The 22,922-nt window shown below is 50.2% G+C and overlaps 1 protein-coding gene across 4 annotated transcripts in view; it reads right to left on the bottom strand.

Annotated features, from left to right (window-relative positions):
• Positions 1-449: 449 nt before the first annotated feature.
• AFAP1L2 (actin filament associated protein 1 like 2) overlaps positions 450-22,922 on the bottom strand; it is a 73,674-nt gene continuing 51,201 nt past the window's right edge. Inside the window, exons 5-20 of one of the 4 annotated variants that reach the window (XM_069797038.1) lie at positions 19,987-20,077; positions 16,350-16,433; positions 13,215-13,417; positions 12,452-12,631; positions 11,777-11,866; positions 10,891-10,975; positions 9,563-9,667; positions 8,697-8,908; positions 6,849-6,994; positions 6,120-6,231; positions 5,135-5,374; positions 4,874-5,051; positions 4,469-4,636; positions 4,003-4,184; positions 3,217-3,345; positions 450-2,889 (exon numbers count right to left, since the gene is read on the bottom strand). In XM_069797038.1, coding sequence (XP_069653139.1) covers positions 2,863-2,889; positions 3,217-3,345; positions 4,003-4,184; positions 4,469-4,636; positions 4,874-5,051; positions 5,135-5,374; positions 6,120-6,231; positions 6,849-6,994; positions 8,697-8,908; positions 9,563-9,667; positions 10,891-10,975; positions 11,777-11,866; positions 12,452-12,631; positions 13,215-13,417; positions 16,350-16,433; positions 19,987-20,077 — 2,232 coding nt within the window. In that variant the 3' untranslated portion in view covers positions 450-2,862. Of the gene's footprint in view, positions 2,890-3,216; positions 3,346-4,002; positions 4,185-4,468; positions 4,637-4,873; positions 5,052-5,134; positions 5,375-6,119; positions 6,232-6,848; positions 6,995-8,696; positions 8,909-9,562; positions 9,668-10,890; positions 10,976-11,776; positions 11,867-12,451; positions 12,632-13,214; positions 13,421-16,349; positions 16,434-19,986; positions 20,078-22,922 lie in introns of all 4 variants that reach the window. The other 3 variants (XM_069797037.1, XM_069797040.1, XM_069797039.1) reach the window with 3 other exon arrangements.

Raw genomic sequence — 22,922 nt, forward strand, 5'->3', positions numbered from 1 at the left:
TTCTTTAGTAACTCTATTCCTTTCCAGCTAAACCCCATCCTGGTTTTCCCTTTCGTGACTGCAGCAGGCACTAAGCATTGCACACAGTTGCTATCTAGTGGCCAGAGGAAGGTAGTGGATGCATTTTTCTCTGCTGCTTTTGTGCAAGAGGACTGTGCTACGGAGATACAGGTAGGAATCTGTTACATGTATTCATGATGCATTCATGCAAATTCTCAGGGTTATTGCTATTTTTCAGTGGGTTAGCTGTCCAAAACTTTTTTTTGATAGATGGTGCAGTCACTATAGAGGACTAAATTTTTTAAGCTGTAGTCTGTTGCAGTTGTAGAGTGCATAGCTAAGGAACTTCCTAGTAACTAACAAACAGTGTTGGGGGTTTGATGTACTTTAAATCTACTGGCAAGTAGAGCAGGGACAAGCCCCATTACAAAGAAAAAACACTGGTAACATAATATACTCAACATTTTATTATAAAACCCTCTAAAGCGCCACTTTATAGGTCACAGTTACAACAAAGGAAATGCCTTGAGTTAGGAAAACAATGGGGATGCAGAGACATTGTTTAACATTTCTTGTTTGGGGAACGTGTGTTGCTCAGGATTTGCCTATGTTTACCATCCCCTGATGGAGATAGCCCCGTGGGACCACTGAAGCTGACTGGGCTGTGGTGGGGAAAGCAGAGCTGCTCTCATCCATCGCTGTCTCAGTACCACTGTGAAATGTCTGGACAACTCCTGGAGGATGACAGCAGAGTGTGTACGGTAAGAGCATGTTTGACACATATTTAGGGTGTAGAGAGGCTCTCCTGCCAGCTCATCATGGGTGAAAACAAAAGCCTCACGGTGCCCATAGCCTCCCTGTGCTTTGGAGAGGAAAGTCCCCTGGGTCCTGAACCAGAAGTGTTTCAGTGGTTTATTTGCATGAGTTTTTCCTATGTGCAAACCTTGCACAGGGACAAGCCTGACAGCTGGGGCTGATGTACTCCTCCTGAGGCCTGGGATTAGCAATTCTTCAATCTGCACTGTAGCAGAGACTTTCAAATTAAAAAAAAAAAGGGAGGTCACCTTTCTTGCCTCCAGGATACCCTGACCAAGCTCTTTGTTGCACTCTGGCTCCATGGCAGTGGCAAGCAACCCCAGAGCCCCTTGTCAGCACATCCTCACTCACCCCAGTGCCACTGCTAGCTCTGGGTGTCACAGCCCCGCACTCCTCCCTGGCTGTTGGGCCTTTGTGTGAAGAAGGAACACCCCTTCAGAGGTGGTCTCAGGCCCATCAAAGGATTTCAAGGGTTAGGAAGGTACAACATTTTGCCTGTCTGTCTTTACCCTGGCTCTGGGTCCTGCTCATCGGTGTAGCTGCAGGAGCCCAGGAACAACCCAGCCAGGGTACCAGTGCTGCTTTAGCTTTGCACAGCTGGAAAACAGCTGCAGCCCTGGCACAGCCAACCCAGCAACTGAGCCTGGGCTCCAGGGCTGAAGGACCATCAGAGGAGACAGGCTGAGGAGCTTCCAGGCCATCAGACATGACAGCAGGGTACAGGGAGGAGAGGGTGCATGGATTTCTGAAACTCCCCTTACCCCCCTTCAAATTTCAATGTCTTTTAAATTTAGCGGTCCCAAATGTCCAACATCTTTCATTGGAAAGCTTGGCTAGGGGAGAGGCAGGTGGGCTCTGTGGGCCACACTGCCAGGGCCCAAAGGCTATATTAAGTTTAATAATTTGAAAATAAGGGTGATGGCACCAAGATGGCCAGCAGCTCACCAGAGATGTGGCAGTGCACCCTTGCCTGCCAGGCCTGGAGGAGAGCAGATCAGCCCTGCCTCTGTGGAGGGGCCCCTTTTGCAGAGGGATGTCTTCAGCAGATTGTACAGCTGCAGCTCTGTGAGGACCAGAGAGCATCAGCAAAGTGGTGCTCACAGCTGGGGCAGGAGCACAGGGACAGCTTTACCTCCCCTCCCCTGGGAAAGGGCAAGCCCTGAAGGATACACTGGGATCCAGCTTCCCCATCCAACAGCTGAGCAGGCCTGGGCCTTCAGTAAATTATTAACAAACCTTCAACTATGATGATTTTTTTTTTTTTTCAGAATGAAGTCCTCAGGTGAAGTAGACAAAGATCTTCAAGAAAGTTAACTGAATCTGCCCAGAGCTCTTGGTGACATCAGTCTGTAACACAGCTTATAGCACAAGAAGGTGAGCAGGGATCTTCCTCAATATTCTGGCAAATCTGCAGCAGCCTGGTAGAAGTAAGCACATGCTGGGATGCATCAGGACACTGAATTAAAAAATCCCCTGGACAGGCTGCTGTGCGCTTCTCATTTGTGTCTCAAGCACTGCTCAGGCATGGTTATTGCCCTTGACTGAAGGCTGGATGAAATGCAGCTGAGCGATGACTAGCAGCAAGACAGGTGAGACTTCAGTTGACTGCAATTTGCCACTACAGGTTGAAAACCACTGGGGTATAAAGAATAACAGAGGCCCCTTCTGAACCCACTACTGTCACTAATATAGAAACCTTAATAACTCATTGATAAACCTTCAGAGTAGAAATACACAAAACACCCCTATGTACAGTAACATTCTTGTTTACATCAACTGGGTTAGGAATCTGATGCAAGGATTGCCACTGGTTGTTATTGTTTTAGCTATGTGATTGGGACTTGTCTGGAAAGAGCAAGATCATTTGGGATAACTCGTATCGGCAGCCGTTGACTCCATTGCTGCATCTGAGCAGTTGGCGTGACATGGAGGAGGCACTTGGTGTGTGGTTGTGTTGCACACCCAACCTCCACCTACAAGTGATTGAATCCCCTTGGCCATGCATGGGCAATTCCAGTCTTTAGTCCATCTCTGAAAAACACGGTTCTAACTAGCTCCCTTCTTCTCCCATTCCTGCCAAGGAATAAAGGCAAATTAGTCAAAAGGCAAATGTGCCAAGGCATAGTAGCCGTAATGTGCACAGGATCAACCCGATCATCTGGTACCCAAGGTTTTTGGCTGTTATAAGCAATACACACATTTATTCATTTAAATTGCAGCCAGGGCAAGCCCAGGTGAAAAGACCAGAGGAAAACCAGGCTGGCCTGCTCCAAGTAGTGCTCAGTCAAGGGTACTTCCCAGACATAAGACCCCCCACAACCCTGTCCCACTACAGCCAGTCTGCTCCACTGCCAGAAGGGAAAAGCAGTGGCTGTCCCAGATGGATTTTTCACACATTACCTTAGCTTTCTGTAGGACTGTTCCCTTCCCCGTCACCATGACGGATAAAGGCCGGTTTTTTAAAGCCGTTGCTGAGTTGACTGGTGAGTTCTCTGCACTGTTTGCTGGACTGGAACTTTTTACCTGAATCTGCAATAAAAATAATAGAAATGGTGATGACTTCAAGACTACCAAGAGAGTGCTGCCATTCCCCACCATCTCCTAGTCACAGTCACATCCCACTTGCACTGAGGCACATTTTTTCAGAGACACACCAATTTCAAAATACCACCAGCATGTGTGTGTGGTGTGTTTGGGTGTTGAGGATACAAGCAGAGGTACTGAGCAGGGCTCAGGCGGTGATCATCTCCATTTCATGGGAACCAAGTTCCCAAGAAGGAATTTAGATGCCTGAATTTCCCCCCCCAAAACATCCCTTTGCTCAGCTGAGTGCAGAAGGAGCTGGGTCCAGACCTCCCTGGCCCCAGAGGGTGTTGCTCAAGGTCCCATAGGGAAATACAGTCCCTCTCCTGAGCCCCAGCCCCCTTTCACCTCCCCATCACTGCTGTTATATCATTATATTATTATTATTTTATGTATATTATAGATAATTATTATATTTATTATGTTAAATATAATCTATACATTTGTATAAGATGACATATTATAATAATATAATTATTATTATATTATAATAATTATAATTATTAAATATTATTATATTATTAAGCAGGCTGAAATAGCACAACTGCCCAGCTGCCAGAAAGCTACTGTGCATCCCAGGGGTGCCCCCCCCCCCCCACATACCCGGGGAGCTGCGTTCTCCAGGTGCGTGGTGTCCACCGCGGTGCCCAGCGTCACGGGGCCAGACTCTGCTTTCTTCAGGTTCTCCTTCACCTCCACTAGGCTCAGCTCCAGGTCCACTCTCCGGCTCTCCTTCCTTTTGCATTCTTCTTCCACCTCCTTCAGCCTCTGCTCCAGGCTCTTGTCTGTGAAGGGAGAGGTAACTTGGTGCCAGCTGGGAACTTGGGGAGCTCGTGAGGGGAGCAGGGACTGGGGCACATCCTGTACATTTTCCTTATATTTTGCCTCAAGAGGGACTGTGACAGAGCAAGCTCTTGCTCTACTGCAATTTGGGCTACCCGGTTCAGCTCAAAGCACCAGGGCTCCCCCCTGCCCCTTCTGGTCCCAGGTGGCCCAGGATCATTGCCCCCTCCTTCCCCGTGGTCCCACCTTGGCTCATTTCCACACATCACCCCTCGCCCTGCTCTACCTGTGCTGCTCCCCAGCATTTCCTTCAGCTCCCGCCTCTCCTTGCGCAGCTGGGTGAGTTGAGCCCGGATTTCATCCTTCTCCTTCTCCAGCCGCTCCTTCTCCTCTGTAAACCGCTTCACCTCTGCCTCCGTCCGGTTCTTGCCCAGCTTGGTTTCTACTGCTGCTGCTGGAAACACAACCCACCAAACCAAGCTCAGCCAGGGGAAAAACCAGGAGGGAAAACCTCTTCAGGCGCTTGGAAACAAAACGAATGAGGGTCTGGAAAGTCACCAACCAGCCCCTCGGGCCCTGTAAAGCTACTGTATAGCAGCAGCAAGCTGAACCACAGGGCAAAGCTCACCCACCCGCAGAGCACCAGCTGCCTCCAAGCCCCAGCTGCTGCAGGGACCCACTGGCCGCTCACCTGGCAGTGGCATCTTGGGCCGGTGTGCGGGCACCAGCTGGGGACTGCCCGCCGTCACCGGGCCCACCAGCAGCTCCGGGGCCGGCTGGGGGAAGGCGATGTTCTGCTGCTGCGTCTGGATTTTGACAGCGGGCATCCGTGGCAGCGCCTCGTCGGGTTCTGGCTTCTCTGGGTGTTTCTGTGGGGGGGAAATGAAGTGGGATGATGTGGTGTGGGGGGAACTGATTAAGCCTGGCCCCACACCACAGTTCAGGACAGTACCTGCTCCAAGGTCTCCATCGCCTTACTACAGGGCTCGGCTTCCTTAGCCACGAGGGCTGTCTCGGCTGCGCTCTCCGCTGCAGCCTTGTTGGCAGCCCTTTCTAAAGGCGGTGAGCTGAGGGGTGAAGGCTGGCATGACTTCTTGCCAGCACAGTGTAGGAAGGACTTCACTGGGGTGAGATCCAGGTACACTCTGTCTTGGTCCCCCTCCAATTTGTTCTCACTCTTGGGTACTTCCTCCTGCAAAAAGAGAACGTTCTGCTGAAAAGGGACCATCTGCTGCAGCCAGAAGTACAGGAAACATCTCACTGCAGAGCAGCATCAACTCAGCAATCTTCCATAAACCTTAGAGGAACTAAAACCCCATTCCCTAAGTCACTCCATACAGGTCTTTTTGGTGTACTGAAGGAAGGGCTCTCCTTCAATAGGTCTTTCCCATGGTAGCAGCAGCCCCACACAAGGATCTCACACTGTTGTACATCCAGCAATCCCTGCCAGATTCTTTGCCTTTCCCAGGATAACAGTCCCATCCCCAGCACGGCCCATCTTTCTTGTCCTTACACGCAGGACTTGCTCTCACAGGCATCAAAACGAATTTTGATAGATTAGGCTCCAAACAACCTGCTACCTATCACCAAATAGTGCATGCTGTTTACTAATGGAAACCGTGAGATTTTATCCCAGCTGCCTGAGGATCCCTACAGCACCCTACTGGAAACCTCTCCTCCATTCCTTAGCGACTCTCATCTCCAGCACTCACTTCTGCTCCATTGCAAAAGCCTGGATTGCCCCAGGGGCTGGGAATCCCCTTCACGGCTGTTGGAAAAACCTTCCCCCATCACTGCTGGAGACTCCCTCTGGCCAGATGTTTTTGGAAAAACCTCCCCCATCACTGCTGGAGACTCCCCCTGGCCAAATGTTTGCCGGCGGTCTCCACAAGAGCTCTCTGCAGCGAGGCAGCTGCCTGCAACACTGGGCGTCTTACCACAGGCAGGTCTGGCAGATCCACGTCATCGTACAGCTCCTCCTGCTGCACCCTGCCCTTTGGCAGGTTGTCGATGTAGGCGTTGGGCTCAGAGTACTTCCTCTGCATTAAGCTGTGAACAGGCAGCAGGACAGCCCATCAATCAGGAGGGATCGGTCTCGCTGTGCAGCCGTGCCATGCTGCATTTTGGGGCATTGGAGCATAGCAGTCCTGGGGTCTGGGCAGGGCCACACGGCCAGACGCAGGAGACAAGAAGGTAGAGCCGTGCAGCGATGTGATCGCTGCTGCCGCTGCCCGTTAAGCAGCTCCCACCAGAGTGGGGCTACATTTCCCCTTAGCTCTGTCCTTTCTCGCCCAGCCATCAGGCACAGCACCGCAGCAGCACAACCGCCCTGCCCCGCTGGCACGGTGAACCGCGTGGCTGGGTGCCCACCGCCCTGCACCCCCCCAGCCAAGCCCACCCCACCAACCTGCCTTTGCAAAAGCCACCTGGGCGCATGTCCCTAGCCCCATGGCAAGCTGCAGCTCAGGTTAGATGGCATCATGGTGAGACAATGACAAGTTCTCTGCTGCCCCGCACCGAGCTTCCAAAGAAAGCGACTGAGCTGCAGGTGTGAATTTACCCCCTATTCCCATGGCAGCCAACCTCCTGCAAGCAGAGGGACCCCCGCTCCAGCTTGCTTCCCTTCTACCAGCCTTGCGTAGTCCCACCCGTTACCGCTGACGTACAAGAAGGAGTTCTTCGCCGCGCTCACAATGCAGGAAACCCTGTCAGCATCCACGTAATCGTAGGTAAATTCCTCCGGGTCTGTTTTTGAACCTGACTCCGACAAGAGGAGACCCAGCCAGTGGCCCATTTCCTCCGAGGACTTTGCCTACAAGGTGACCAGACAGATAGGACAGGTTGCAACAGCAGTTTCTCTGCACTCCCAAGGCTCTTGCTGACTTCGCCTTGGGTCGGGAAGTATGCTGGCAGTCCTCTGGGCTCACAAGGGGAAAGATGAACTGCTGGGTATTTGTATTAAACGCAAGGCTGCATTAAAGAAGAAAGCAGTACCGCTCCGCTTTGCAAATTTGGCAGATACATGAATGCAGCTCTTTGCTTAAGTCCTTCCTAAAATTTCTAGTCAGTGTCCATTTTCCTTTCAATGGTGATCAACTCAGCTGACTATGAAGAGTAAGAGAAGTCTCTGGGGCTGGAGATGCTGGCCAGGAACCGGCTTTGGAGAGGAAAGCATGAGGGTTTTATTTTGCACCAGCAGAGCGCAGCAATAGGATTGCCAAACGCAGATGTGCAAGGAGACCCAAGCACAGCAGGGAGCCTGCGAGTTCCTTATGCTAGAGCCCAAACCCCTTCCAGGGCTGTTTGCACAGGGGAGAGGGGAAGGGAAGTCTTTAAAGTGGGATCAGAGATCATCAAATAGCCCCTCACTTTAACATGGTCAGTACCAAATTCCCAGCTGCAGTGAACAATCTGACATTTTGCAAAATGAAGAGTTAAATATGGTGCCTTGAAGTCAGCTCTAGCAAATAGGCACATGCACTTCACAGTAGTGGGGGATTTCTACCTGAAGCAAAAAGAAGTGGGCTGATGCAGCCATCTTTTGCTTTGATTTAAGGAGTTAGAGCAGTAAGCACAAAGTAAAATTCAGGGCACGTGGATCCCAAACGGGAAAGTATATTTTAAACTTTCAATCTGTTTTATTTAGCAGAGACTTCAGTCCCTGGGAAGCCCGCCAGCCAGCCTGTACGTCGAGTCTGACATCTCAACAAAATACAGATTCTTCCTTTCACAAAATGTAAATTTTACCAGCATCTCTTCTTCACATCTGTAATTAGGCACAATTTCTTAGACACAGACATACCCTGAATCAGAAGCTAAACAAAAACACCTTCAAACTTCATGGCAGGCCCTCAAAGTCAGTTGTTTAGCTATAAATACTCCACACACTGGAAAAATACAGGAAATTGCTCACATTGTCCACCTCCTACTGTAATCATGCTGTCGTCAGAGAGAACTAAGATTAGAGATAAACAGTTCTGGATGCAGGCAAAGGAAAGTAACAGATGGACATGAATTCACTTGCGCTTTCAGGGGCAGATCTGTGATCAGTTTACTTGGGATGCATGACCCGTGGCTTTGGGACTCTGTTTTCAGAAGACAAAGTTCTCTGTTCCTCCTAACCCCAGACTTAAATCCCTAAAGTGGCATTCCTCTCATCTAACATTAGCCCTCTGAAATGCATCCTGTATAACTTAATCATCCAAGGTTATCCTATAGTCAGTCAGTGGAGAGAGATGGGCACCTCCAGAGGACCCTTCATCCCATCCTAAGATGAGTGCCTAAGATGAAGGCTGAATGGTCCTCTGGAGGCACCAGCATCAGACACAGCCTGGATTACCAGCGAGGTGGAACACCTTCTAGGTGACCACAGGCAGATGAACCAAAGTCCCACGCTTCAGGTTCTGTTTTGCTGGACTGAGGGTTCCTCTGGAGGACCTCAATGGCATTTAGGCCTCCTAAGACACCCAAGCTGATGACTTAAAGCAGAGCTTTCTTGGAGATATGCACCCTACCTCCAGAATGACCCGTTCTTCTCCGTTGTGCAGGATGCGGAAGGAGTAGAGATGATCAGGGCTTGGTTCTGGGATAATTTCACAACCTGCCAAACTCAGGGGCTGCTGAGCCAGTTTGCTTCGGTTCTTGTCCTGGTAGAAATGGAGGTGACCGTCTTTTATCTGACACCAACGGGACTTCCACTGGCTGTTCACTAGCACATTCAGGTAACCTGCAAGCAAGAACAGGTTACTTAAGCACATTTTCCACCCCAGGGGGAGAGGGAATCCAAACTTATTTATGTGCATGGCGATGTCTGATGGGTAAGTTCCGAGATCACCACACAACACAAAGCCACAGACAATGACAAAGAGCAAGAGCACAACGACAAGCTGTCCTATCCATGTGAAACAGGGTGAAAAGGGTAAAAATCTGTTCAAAATGAGATCCTTGAAATTCAGGTTAGGTCTAGAGCAGCAAGCTGGCTGCAGACGGTTGGACAAAGTTGATCCCAGATGGTGAATACCAGCTGACCCACACAAGTCTCTCCCTGCTGACTCCCACACCCTGGGCTGGCACCCAGGACGACCAGCACAGATGTCCTCTGCGTGCATGTCTGGTATTGCCTGCCCTTCCTCTTGTGTCGCCCTGCGAGCTATTGCCCACCCTTGTAAGCCACACAGTCACCTTAACGTGTTGGAGGCACCACAATCTGCATGGATTCACTGGCATGGGCCAAGCAGGCTGTGGCCTCTCTGCCTCCCCCAGCAGGACAGCCTGGCACATGTGCATTCGAGGAGGGTGATGCCTGGGGCTCATCCTGCCCTGCACGCCGAGATCCAGCCCCGAGAAAAGTCCCTGCAGAGGGGCTCATGCTGCCACTTACTTGAAGTCTCCAGGGATCTCTCTGGGCTATCCAGGGAGCTAGATTTTTTCCTCCCGAGGTTCATCAGGTTGCTCAGTTTCAGGCCAGTTGTGCCCTTCTTCTTAACTATCAGAAAAGAAAGAGACATACACATGGCTTTCCCAGCTCACAGCCGTACACGGTCTGCTGTCCCAGCTGGGTGTCCTGCCCCAAAGCTGCCTGCGCTGCCATCCTGCACCCAACAGCACTGCGGCACACGCATCCCTTGCAGAGGGCAAACCTGGGACTCAGGGACAGGCTGTAATAGTCCACAGCCCAGGGAGATGATGAGCGAGATGGCGCCAGTAATCTCAGTTAAGTAATTTGCTGAAGATACTTAATCTATATTGCTTTAAACTTGGGTTAGTTCTGACCAAACACCAGCCTCAGCAGGAGCTGTGGGAAGACTGTTTGCACAGGTCTTGCAGGTGCCAACGTCCCTTCACTTTCTTACACTACAAAGAATTGAATTAAAAACCCTTACCTATAAATATTTACTGCATTCAAGTCTTTTCCTTTCTAAAAGAGGGACTCAAGGTGGGGAGGCGGAAAGCTTATGCCCAAAGAGCCTCTTTGCTACTGAGTATATCAGTCAGTGTGTGAATATGGCTGTGTAATCATCAGATAATCCTGGTAAGAAATCAAGTTGGATTTTTCTAGTCCAGATTTTCCTTCCTGCTATCATAACAAAATGATGAAGTCCTAGTGTAGAGGGACTCAGCAGCTGAGCTCCATCTGTTGGGTGACACCAGTGGGTCCTCAGCATGGATTTCTCTTTCTCTGTCTCTGTTACATAGATGGGTCCAACCACCCTTCTAAAGAAGATCTCCTCTTCTAATGTACTTACCTGCCCCATCTTATAGGTGGGGAATGCAGCTTAAAGCCCAGAGTGAGATGCCCTAGTGTGAAGGTGTAACTCTGCCATTGGAGACAGCTCAGCATTTCACACAAGCACTCCAAGTTTCTCTGCAGACATCTCTGAGAAAAGTCACTTAGGCTGCATTTATGCCATCTCAAACTGTCCCAAAGTGACTTGCCCAGAGTCACGCAGGATCTCTGTGGTAGGGCAGGTATCACACCCAGGTTTCTCAAGCCCTATCCTAACTCTGTAACTGCTGAGAAATCCCAACGTCCACCTGTCACTTCATTACAGGAAAAAGCACCGAAATCAAATTCACAGGCAGTGAATTCACACACAGCTTTCACCCTGCATCAGGCCAGTTTGAGGTGGCAGGAGAAGCTACAGAAACCCTCGCCACGAGCAGCATCAACGGCCCAGTTTCCCTGTTGTTCGCAGGGTGAGGTTTTACCATCTTTCGTCTCGGCTGTCTCTGGGTGGCCGTCTGTGCTGCTCCCGCTCTCGGAGGCTGCAGAGTACCTCTCAGATACCTCCACCTGCAAACAGGCACCAGACACAAGCTCTGCAGATGCACGTGACCCGTTCCTCCAGCCAGCACCCGCCACAAGTGCTTTTTTTCCCCCCTTCCTAAATGACGAGGTTCCACCCACTCCGCAGCAGATGCTTTCATGCAGACATCCCCCCCGCTGCCTGCTCACGCTGTGCCTTCCCCATCGTCTCTGAGCCTGGCGTGGGCAGATCCAGCACATGAACCGCCCCGGCTGGGCTCACCTCCGAGGTGACACGGTGGCACCACTGGTGCCACCCTACGGCCTCCTGCCCTGCAGCCTGGCTGGTGGGGGCATTTGCCAGTCCCCAGAGGAGGGCATGGGCACAGGAACTGGCCAGGTGCCCAAAAAGGTCCATTTTTGGTATCCACCGGAGACTTAGGAAGGTTTCTTTCTTCTCCCACGGTTTTGGAACAAGCTGCGCCCAGGGGAGTGCCACCTAAGCCTGGACTAGAGGCTGGCCCAAGCCCTGGCATCCAAGGGTCTATGTCCCTTTCAAAGCTCTTGGTGAGCACAACTGTCCCATGGGATGAGATAGTGGCTGCTGCCCTCTATGGAGGGGAGCCCAACGCTGAGTCAGCTTTGGGGGGAAGATGGGGCAACAAAATTAAGATTGCAAAGGAAAATTAGGATTTTTCCAATAATGCTCCTTTTTCAGCAGAATGGGGTCTGGTTACACTCCTACCAGTCTTTGCTCAGATAAAATTACTGCATCTACAACTATCATTTATTAAAGAAACAGGGTGGAAAAGCCTAAGTGCTAGTTCTCTCTGTAGAGACAAAATGTACCTTTGGGTAACTGAGACGCTGCGAATCTGGGATGTACTGGTTGCCTTCACTGCCTCCTTCGCACAGCACGCCGCTGGTCTCCTGGATTACCTGTGCAGAAGGGGAAGCCGCAGTCTGTGAGACAGCTGTAGTAATGGCATCAGTACTTCTTCCCCACCCAGGACAGGCAAAAAACCGCAGCAGCCTGGGAGAGCCGCGGTTTAGGCTCCCCGCGACCCCGGGGACTTTCCTGGTGTTGCAGCAGGCAGCCAGCAGAAACTGCCGGATCCGAGTCAGCCGGGGAGAGGCTGCCAGCAAAGGCAGCCCCGGCGCCTCGCAGCCCCGCTGCCGGGCTCCGCGAAGGCTCCCTTCTTCTGCTGCCGTCTCAGGGAAAGGGCCGTATCTCCCCGTCCTCAGCCAATTCATGTTGGGCACCCACCCCAGACGTCCCTCCTGCCGCAGCAGCGGGGCTGGGAGGTCCCTCCACGGCCTCCCGCGTGCAGAAGGCGTCGGGAAGCTGCGGGAAGGAGCTATCCTGGGACATGAAAATAAAGCGGCGTATTTGTATACTGGCTTGCAGTGAGGAAGGGAGCCAGAGCACACAAGGACAGGACTGAGATAAGATACGGTCTCCCAGCAGAGGCAGGGTAGAAGCACGGGAGCACCAGCAGGGCAAGCCCCGAAGGCGCCACTGACCCTGAGCCACTGCTCCGCCTGGTCTTTACTCTGCAGCCCCAGCACGATGACATCGGCGTTCGTGGGGATGATCTTCAGCTTGTGCTCTTTCTTCCTCACTTGCTTCTCCTTGTGAATGACCGTGCAGCCCAGCAAATTCACGTCGAGCTGAGGGCTGTGGTCTTTGGAGCTCTTGTAGCACTGGGGAAGGAAGATGGGAGGGCAGGTAAGAGGCTGAGGAGCAGCCTTCCCTCTCGCTTGCTGGTGAGAACTCATCCCTAGAAGTGGCTCAGTGCAACCACATGCATTAAGCGGGCTGAACACAAGAAGGTGCTATAGGTACTACAAGGCTGCAATGTCTACACAGACTATGCACAGGACATCTCTATATGTCTAGAGATACATGTACGTCTATATACATGCGTATATAGTCTGAAATACCTCTCACGGGTAGTGCTAGAGGGTCAAGTATGTGGTTAGCCGGTGGGATAAGCATCCCTTCTGCTTAACCACCTCAAAAAGTTTCCCCAAAAAGCATGTCTAGGCATTTTGGGAGTTTGGGATTTTGGCCACAAATGTGCCCTTGTGCCCCCCTCAGCAGCCCCATGCCCACATGCCTTCTGAAAATGGAATGAAATTCCCAAATCTCTGGGACATGGTTTTTGAAGCATTGTTTCTAGAGGTACTTTGGTTTTGCCAGCTAGTCACATGGCCTGAGGTGCCACTTCCCTCCCCAGCTCATGAAAATAGGTCATTTTAGGCAGAGAGTGGATGATCTACCCACCAGCAACCTGGTGTCCTTGATAACACACAGCTGTTTTGCCCACTGTCCCAGCCACTTCTTTCTCCACAGGAACGCACAGATGCGGGCATCCTTCATCAGCTCAATGGTGGCCTCTGTGGATGGCCACTGATGGGTTGCTGACTTGCCTTTGCTGCTCTCTTCTTCATCGTAAGATTCATAGGAGCTACTAACAGCTTCACCATCTTCTATAACAAAAGCAAAGCTCTATCATTAAATAAATTTCTAGGACAACTCTGAGCCTATTGCTTGCCTTAGCCATGCTCACGCATGCAAAAGCTTCTGTGAGGGATGTGTCTTTTGAGGCTCTGCTACAGGAGGATAATCAATAGGAAAATAACCCTCATAGATCCTTTTTTCTTCCTAGCCCAATATTAATCTCATTGCAATGTTTTGTGCCTAATAGTCTCAGTTAGCAAACACTCAAAAGACACTTCTCAGTTGACCACAAATTTGAAAACATTCCATTAGGCATTTTCTGATGTATGCTGCTTTTTTTCCCCCAAAAAAGATGCTTTTTCTACTTTCCACTTCAAACCAAACACTCACAATTTTTAAGGCAACAGCAAGCTACAATCAACCCTTGCCCTCTGAATGTCAGAAATAAAAACGGCATTTGCAAGGCCATGCAGCAAGCAATGATCTACTATATTGATGATAGCATTCCACTTCCCCTCCCTGGGCTAACAGGTCTCTCTCTCTACTCGGCATCTAAGGGACAGCAAGGGGCTTTGAAGCAATACACTGTTGCAGCAGCAAAAATTAGTCATAACTGGAAGCTTAACTATAAATCACAGTAATCACATTTTTCATGTTCATTCTTAAATGGATTGCTGTGTTATTAGGATGAGTTGGGATTTTCAACACCCCACTCTAACGTATTGTAGGTTGTTGGAGTTTTCAGCTGACAGGAGCAGCTGGTCATTGGTACCAGACTTGTCAGAAACAATGAAAATGTTCCCACTGGCTGCAGGGGAATTTGCAATGCTCTGCTGGTGCTTACAGGACAGCTCTTCTTCACAAGGTAAGCTCACAGAGCAAGACGGTAAGATTTGGGCAGTATCTGTGTAGGGTTTTGCATTCTTGTCCTACTAAACAGCACAGAGAAATATCGTTACGTTTCTCTCACCAGAATTTAATCTAATTTTGATTCTCATCTGTCCTGGTTTCAGCTAGGATAGAGTTAATTTTCTTCCCAGTAGCTGGTATAGTGCTGTGGTTTGGATTTAGGATGAGAATAATGTTGATAACACACTGATGTTTTAGTTGTTGCTAAGCAGTGGTCAAGGACTCTTCAGCTTCTCATACTGCCCTGCCAGCAAGAAGGCTGGAGGGGCACAAGAAGCTGGGAGGGGACACAGCCAGGGCAGCTGACCCAAACTGGCCAAAGGGGTATTCTATACCATGTGATGTCATGCCCAGTATATAAACTAAGGCAAAAGCTGGCCAGGGCCCGCTGCTTGGGAACCGGCTGCGCATCGGTCGGCCAGCGGTGAGCAATCACATTGTGCATCACTTGTTTTGTATATTCCAATTCTTTTATTGTTATTCTTTTTTCCCTTCCTCTTCTGTCCTATTAAACTGTCTTTATCTCAATCCACAAATTTTACTTTTTTTCCCCCTGATTCTCTCCCCCATCCCACAGCAGGCGGGGAGGAGCAGGGGGAAGCAAACTGCTCTGTGGTGTTTAGCTGCCTGCCGGGTTAAACCACATCATCAAATCTTGATATCCACATAAAAGTAACATTATCAGATTGGTGCAAAATAAAAAGAGGAAAAGCAGCCAGAAAAGAGGAAAAAAAAGCATTAGGAGCTTCACTGAAGAGCATTTCTTAAGTTGGGTTTATTTGTATTTAAAATAAAGGAACTGAGATGCAGTAACAAGCTACAGCCTCACTCCCAGTGAAATCTCACTCTAACATCCCTCAAGTGATCAAAGCTGTGCCAATTAAACAAACTCATTAAAAAGCAAATACTCCCTTTCGAAGTCTCTGAACAGTGCTGACAGCACACTACTGGCTCACCATCTCCATACCCCCAACGTATTGGGCTGTCCATCTTTTATGGGAAAACGTTACACCCCTATGCATTATCATTACACAGACCTTTTCCACAGGCACCCTGAGCATATTCAGATGGAATAAAAATGTTGAGGTTTCTCATCCCTAGAAATACCAAGAAGCTAGGTACCCTTCCTTATGCAGCAGCAAGGATGCCTAAGTGAACCTCATCTTTTAAATCCCCCTCCTTACCAACACAGGGCTACTGCTAACTGCCCCTCTGGCCCCCTTTGGGTGTCCCTCACCTAGGCATTAGGTCTCAGGATGCCACCTTTCTCCTGGGGGAGTAACACTTTTCTTCCATGCTCTCAGTGGGAGCCCTAGCTGCTCTTTTGTGCATCAGACACAACAACAAGTGCCTCATGAGATGAGCTCTTCTCCACCTGACGAGCTGCAGCCATTGCTGGTCCAGTGACACTGCTACGGCCTCATGATGGAAGGGCATTTCCCAGGCTGTGCAGTTGGCAAACTGGGACAAACCTTGCTTGGGTGGCTCGTGACAACACTCAATCCCAAGTCATACAGCTCAGGTACTCCAGTACAAGGTCTCCATTTCCACCTACTGGCAGTTTCAACCAAGACCACAGTTTTATCCTCTCATTGCCGTGACATCAGTGGCAGCCACGTTCTTGGATGTCTTTAATCCACCTCTGCTTCCCTGTTTGTCTTCCCACAACCTCCCAGGGAGCTAAATCCATACCATGATGCGGGAAGCCCCAACCGTCTTGTACGACAGAGCTGCCTCTGCCTGAGCGGAGCAGCTTCAACATTCACTGAACGGCTACTTGTCAATACAGCCAGCGTTACCACATATCAGCTCCACATCAGTGACCAGAACCAGGGGAATAAAGGCTAGGGAAGTTCTCTTCATTGTCATCTTGAGCACGGGGAAAAGCACAAAAAAAATGCCGCCTTGCATACATCCAGCACAGGCAGAGAGAGGGGAGAGGTACGTAATGGGCAATGCCAGGGGGAGGCACCTGATCATCTTTGCTAAAACCGAGTTGTTGTTTTGTTTTTAAAAAAAGGCACTTCAGGTTTGGAAAGCATGCCATACCCATCGTTATTGTGGCATAAATAACGCCCTCAGTAACCTGCAACCCTGGCCTGGGTCCAGCTGCAGCAAGCCTACCAAAAAGACCTGCACAGTCAAAAGGAAAGAGAAAGGGAGACAAAGAGAGAAAGCCACAGATAAGCAAATGTGGAGAACAAGGGCGTCAGTCCAGCTCAGCCCCGCGCTCCCCCCTCAGCTGGCAAGGCTGCCCCGTCCCTGCTGCCAAAGGAGGAGCATGCCATACAGTGAGACTTCAAACAGGGGCAACGTTTTCAACCCATCCCCTCAAACAAGGCAATTCCCTTTAAAACAGAATCATCGTCATCATAATTAAAATCAGCCAGGGCAGATGAGCTGTTTCAGCCAGAATAATTATTGCTCAGTTGGCAGTCATGTTGCCCCTTGTGTTTTCACTCTTTCTTATCGCACCCTTCAATTATGCAAATGCAGATGAGGATGAGGATGATAACGGTTTAACACATTTCAGCCCAGGAGGAAAGGGAAGCAGCAGCATTTGCTAGAGCTGTAAAATGAAAGGCAGAGGCATCCCCACCAGAGGGACGGGAATCCTGCTGATGAAAGAGGGACCCCAGAGACCCCATGGTCTCGCCCGCCTGCTTCATTTTAATTAATTCACCCATGGTTTGTTACAGTGCCTCGCAGTCCCACCTCTGACGCTGCACAAATCCTCTATCTCCTCAGCCCATCTGGAGGCTTGCTTTGATGTCCTTTCTTGGCAGTACACCCACTAATTTTAGTGGTGTTCCTATTTTTGTTTGATTTCACTACACCCATTTGTTTGGAGACACATGGGTGTCTTCCAAGGCTCGTGCTGCAATTCTGCCATAAACACCATCAGCAGCTCCCTGGAACGCCGGCCCCTTCCCTACCCAGCTTGTGGGGAGAGGGGGGTGAGCACAGAGAGTTTGGGGGGTTCCTGGGGTCAGGCTTTAGCATCTTTAGCCAGGGCAAACCTATGCACGTCCAGACTGCCCTTTAGCAACAGCAGTCACACCAAGGTCTCGAGACAGTTACTAGCAATGAGCATCACTCCACGTAGGACAGGTACAGGGTACTATTGCCATCTGATCAGGCGAGGGAGGGGAAAAAAGGGATAGGGACCCCCAGTTTTGTACTTGTTGAACCAACAGGCAGGACTGAGACCTGCAGGTTTGTCCACGTGCCGTGGGATTTGAAGCCTGATCTCAAGGCAAACTGGGGCACCAGCATCTTCCCAGCATCTTCCCAGCATCACTGCCAGACGTCCCCTCTGCACAGCACACCTCGCTTCACCCTCTCCTGAGCCCCTGCAGCCACCTCCTGCCACATACCTGCTGCTCCACATCTCTCCCTCCTCCTCGCTCACCCCAAGGCACCACCTCCAACACGAGGTTGCCAAAAAGCACAGACATTCCCGGTGACACGGTGCTGCCTTCCTTCTCACGCAAACCACCGTAAAAGCCATCGGCGTTATAGCACGCCAGGTGGTTTGTGTAGAAGAAGGGACCTGCTGGGGCCTGCAGAGGGGACCCCTGGTTGAGCAGTCACAGGAGGCAACGGCACCGCACAGCTCGGCGGCGAGGGACTGCCTGGACTTGCACGTCCCATCTCTGCTCGCTTCACAGCCTCCTATCTCCACTTACAGCTGCGATACTGCTCAGTAAAACACCGAGCCTGCTAGTCAAACAGCTATTCCTAGCAGCCACAGACTGCCCCACCGGCACCCAGAACTACCTCGTTTTGACAGTGCTCCAATCATACCAGGGTTTTTTCTCGCTTTTTTGCAAGGCTCTGATGTCTCGTTTCCTTAGGCATCTGACTGGCCTGGATTTCAGTGGATGGTGGGTGTATCTGCATCTTTGAGCAGCAGGTTACCAAGGAAAAGAAGAGGTTTAAGCAGGGTGTGTGCTTATCGCTCCTGCCAGCCAAGGCTCCGAATACAACGTGAGTTTATGGAGCTGCCTGGATAACATAACCTGGGTTTCCCAGCACACGGATCCGTGGCCTTACTCCAGCTAATCCGGTGTATGCCTTTACGTGCCATGGCTCTTAGCATGTTATCCACTTTCCCAGTGTGCAGCAGGGGAAAAAAAAGTTCATTTATTATCTTGCAGTGCAGGCAACTGGAAATCCTCTGTGGGGAGGAGGCTGCAGGGACCTGTGCTGCCCCAGCTGCAGGAGGGCTTCACCCCCCTGCACCTCGCACATCGCAGCCCTGACCTCAGCCAAACAGCCCAGAGCGTTTTGGCAAAACCAAGCTGGCACCTAACTACACGTGGCAGAGCTAGGGAGACCTCTCCTCCACATGTTTCGCCCCAGCCGCGATGAGCCTGCACCTTTTCCCACCTGAGCTGGGCACCATCTTCCTGTTCAACACTGTAATGCGGTTGCAGCCAAAATGGGATGGCTCAGGGAAACGAAGGTCTTTCTACATCTCCCTTTTTTGTTTAGCGCTGTAAATCCTAAGCCTTCATGAGAACAGCATCCCACACGGAGATACGAGCTGTCCAGGAGCGCGAGGTACACGCGTGCAGCGAGGGCTGTTCGGATACACCAAGCCCCGGCCGCTTCAAGCGGTGGCACCGCTGGTGCTTCCCTGCCAGGGAGCTTCAAAGCCCCATGGTGCTGGAGAGGACTCAGCTTCCCTCATAAGCAGCTCAGATTCAACGACCAAGGGTTGAGATCAAAATCTTTTACCCTTAACTCTCACTTCTTTGCTTGCCTCAATTCTCCCCTCTCAGCTCTGCCCCACGCCACGTACATTATTGTACCCACCTCTGCTGCAGTCAAGGCTGATGAGCAGAGATCTGCTTCTGCAGCAGAGCTATATAATCCGTCTCATTCGGGCTTAAATGGATTATAAAGCGATGACAAGATCGGCTCTGCTATCAGATCAGAGGAAGGTAATCTCTCACAAAGGGTGTTCACCAAAAGAAGGATGCAGGAATACATCTTAAAAAGCGAGAATGTGGGAGCTCAGCCTGCGTGCAGCAGTCTCGTCCCAAAGGTGTGGGGAGCCCACTGGTGACAGGTATGGGTGGCACTGCTGGGGACATTGCCGGGAGGTGCCGACCCAGGCAGCAAGCGAGTGTGTGCCGAGGGAACCCACACACCATCCCCTCACATTAAGTGTGGCTTTTTAATCAAGTTTACAGATGGTTAAACTGCCACAAGAAACAGAGCTGAATAAATAGCCAATTATAAAAACGGTTATCACGTCTAACAGACCAACAGAGTCATGGATTTTGAGCCCCAAAGGGATGATTAGAGCACTAGGACATGAATGCAAGCCACCACAGCTCCACCACTCACTCCTGAATAGAAACCCGCGTTTGACTACTGCCTATCTGCCAGAAAACCATCAAGACAAAGAGGACCCCCAATGGTTTATAACATTTTACAGTGATTTCTTATTTCTATACTACTTATTTCTATAGGAAAGTTAACAATTTGAGTAATTCAGTAGCCTTTTCTTTCCAATAGCATCAGATCTGAAATATCAGTGTGACCAGCATCAGAAAACAAATTTGTCACACAAGCTGTAAGAAGTGTCCACGCTTTTGTTTACTTGTTCTCATAAACCTCAAGTCCTTCATCTCCCACATGAACCTCCCCCCCCGGAGAGTTAGCGGTGATATACCATTTACAGAGACATCATATGGCTCAGCCTCTTCATAATATCCCTCTGGGGATTCGATCTTGGGGACCGGAGGTTGTTTTGTTTCAGGAATCTGCAGAATAAATAAAATAAGGATGATTTAAGGTAAAAACAGATCCTTGAAAACAATGGAGCATCGGGGTTTTTTTAGCACTAAAGTCTATCCTAGTGGATATCTTTTAGATGTGTACACCAGGATTTTCACATAAACTGGTTGAGATGACGGGGAAGAGAGAGACTGCTGAGGGTTTCCAGTGTACAGTCAGCTCAAATATAAAGGAGTTATTCAAAATTACTGTATAATTGTGTCATAAATGTTATTTTCTTTAATATTGCTGAAAGCCCTGGGAAGATCAACTCACAGGTTTCCTCAAAAGCAGCAATTGCAACCCATTGGCCTTACCATGAACTGGGACTTCTGCCCGCTGCACCAACCCCCACAAGCTGCTCGTTGTAACTGGAGATGATCTGCTGTGCTATTGATTATCGTAACAGGGAACCAGAAGGGCCAACATTTGGTGCAATCCTGGCTTTACACTGACAAGCATAGCCTGAGCGGTCGCTGGTTGTGTCTCCAAGTCTCTGACTGATAGCAAACCAACAGCTAAAAATCTCCACTTCAGGAACTCTATCAGGAATCTTTAATTGTGCTCTCAGCAAAAAATGAAGTAAATGGATAAACAACACTGATGGAAAATAAGTCTTTGAAAAGAGTCCAAGTGCTGGAAAATCCCTGTGGTGCCTGCCAAACCCCTCCCTAAACACAAGCAAGGGCTGGCAGGAAAACCAGTGCCTCGATCCTTTAGAAATACCAACACGTGAGAAAAAAAAAAAAGGCGGGGGGGGATCTAAGGAACAACCTTTTTACTTTTAAAGTAATTCACATAGCTGTTGAACGTGAGACAGCAGAGCCAGAGATCACAGTAGGATGAGCACACAGCTCACGCTCTTCCCAAAATATGTGGCATCCCACCTCCCATCAGGACCCGACAGGAGCATCTCGCTGTTCCCCAGTGAAATGTTCCCTCTCCTCGCCCAGGTCACACCATCCCTGGTCATCTGACAACGGTATGCTCTGGCTCACAATACCTCAAAAACTGGCTTCTGACCGAGACCTGTGCAAATCCTAGATAGGATGGTCAGTGCGTGCAGGGCTAAAACCCCACTCCTCTCAGGAGGACAGGCAGAAGAGCAGGTCTCTCTCTGTAGAGGCAGCAATGTTGAACGTCACAGATCATGCAAGATCCTTCATGCCAGCCCACATGATTGCTCCTGGTGGCCTGAAGAAGAGAGGCCAGCTGGGCACGAGCATTGCAGAGCAGTCTAAGGCAAGATCAGTCCCTTTGCAGGTCATGCCAGCATCATCCAATGCAGGTGCGAAGCTGCCCGTCCTGCCCTGTATATTTCCACCAACAGGTACTGCTGCCCAGAAGCGGAAGCTTTGAAGGAAAAGATTTTCTGGCCAGCAACTGCCCACAAAGGGGGATGCCACTGAGCCTGTGGGAGCTAGGTACCCTGACCGCGCTGGCCAAAGTCACACATCTCTGCTCCCACAAGGGTGAGCAGCCCGTGGCTCTGCCAAGCTCGCAAACTTCTCAAGTGTCTTGGACCAAAACTCCTTCCTATGTGGGTCTGCCAGATGCTGTGAGCAGACTCTGAGCTTGCTTTCCAGAGCCACGTAGGACACACTGCTGGAAAACACTTGCCTCCAAACACTTAAAGGTTTAGGAACTTGTCCTAATGTGTTAAATTAAAGAAACAAAAACAAACCCAGCCACTCCAAAGCTTTACTTAATCCCTTCCCTGACCAGGGAATGTGTCTGCAATTGCCATCTGTGGTGGCCTCCTGCCTGGAGCCAGCTCACGTTGCGCTACGACCATAAACAAATTGCCTACACAAAGAAACGCTGTGGGTTTATTTGACACCATCCCACAAGTGTCCGGGAAGGAGCGGGGCGGGAAAGGGGCTGCTCTGTTTTGTTTCCTACAGACAATGGAAGCCAACAGGGACTAGGTGGGACTGCACCTCAGCTGCCCCAAAAGCTATTTTTTTCTCTTCTCTTTCCTTAAAAGGCATGGAGTTGTTTTGTCTCTAGCTTAAGTGAAAGAGTATACACTGTGTTATCTAACCCAGGCTGGCCCTTGCAGAACATTTGCCTGTTGCATTACGGCACAACAGAGCATGCAAATAAAACCATCTTGGGCATCTGCATCCACACCCGTGACTTTCTCAGTGGATGGCTGCAGAAAGCGGCAGAGCTGCCAGGGCTACCGCAGAGGAAAGGTCACTGATGTCTGAGCCACAGCCTGCAGGACTCATTGTTTGAAGGTTGCTTTGGGACAAATCCAAATTAGTGGGATCCAGCTGGGCCACCCCTGTTGGGTTGCCCATTGACTGCTGGTGTCAGTGAATACCAGGAACAATCTCCTGTGCAGAGCTTCATCACCAAATTTCTCCTGTGCCTCAAAAGACAAGTGTAGAACAACACCACAGGGTGCCTTAACATCACCAAACCACGGAAAACTCCACAGAGCTAAAACAGATATACTCTGAGTCCTCTCCTAACCTCCCTCTTTCTGTGTAAAGAGTTGTGCTCCCTCCTCCACCGCCCACTGCCCACACCAGGAACAGCCAACACGGACAGGGAAGATTCATTTCCCCACAGCAGCAATTTCCACACACCTTTAATGTGGGACCACATTAAAGGTCTCCCCAGCCCCACTCCTTGAAGTATACTCAGACATCTTTGCTGCCCGCAGCTCACCGACACTCAGATGCTCACAGTGAGGAGGTGCTTGATTGCTTTATCCAAGAGGGGTTAGCTCCAGCGGTACGCAGGTGGGAGAAGGTAGTTCCCAGCCCAGGGAGAAGACGGGTGGCTTAGGTACCCTTCTCTGCTAAAATCCAACGCTGTTTT

The sequence above is a fragment of the Haliaeetus albicilla genome, chromosome 11, assembly GCF_947461875.1.
Source record: "Haliaeetus albicilla chromosome 11, bHalAlb1.1, whole genome shotgun sequence".
In the NCBI taxonomy this organism is placed as follows: Eukaryota; Metazoa; Chordata; class Aves; order Accipitriformes; family Accipitridae; genus Haliaeetus; species Haliaeetus albicilla.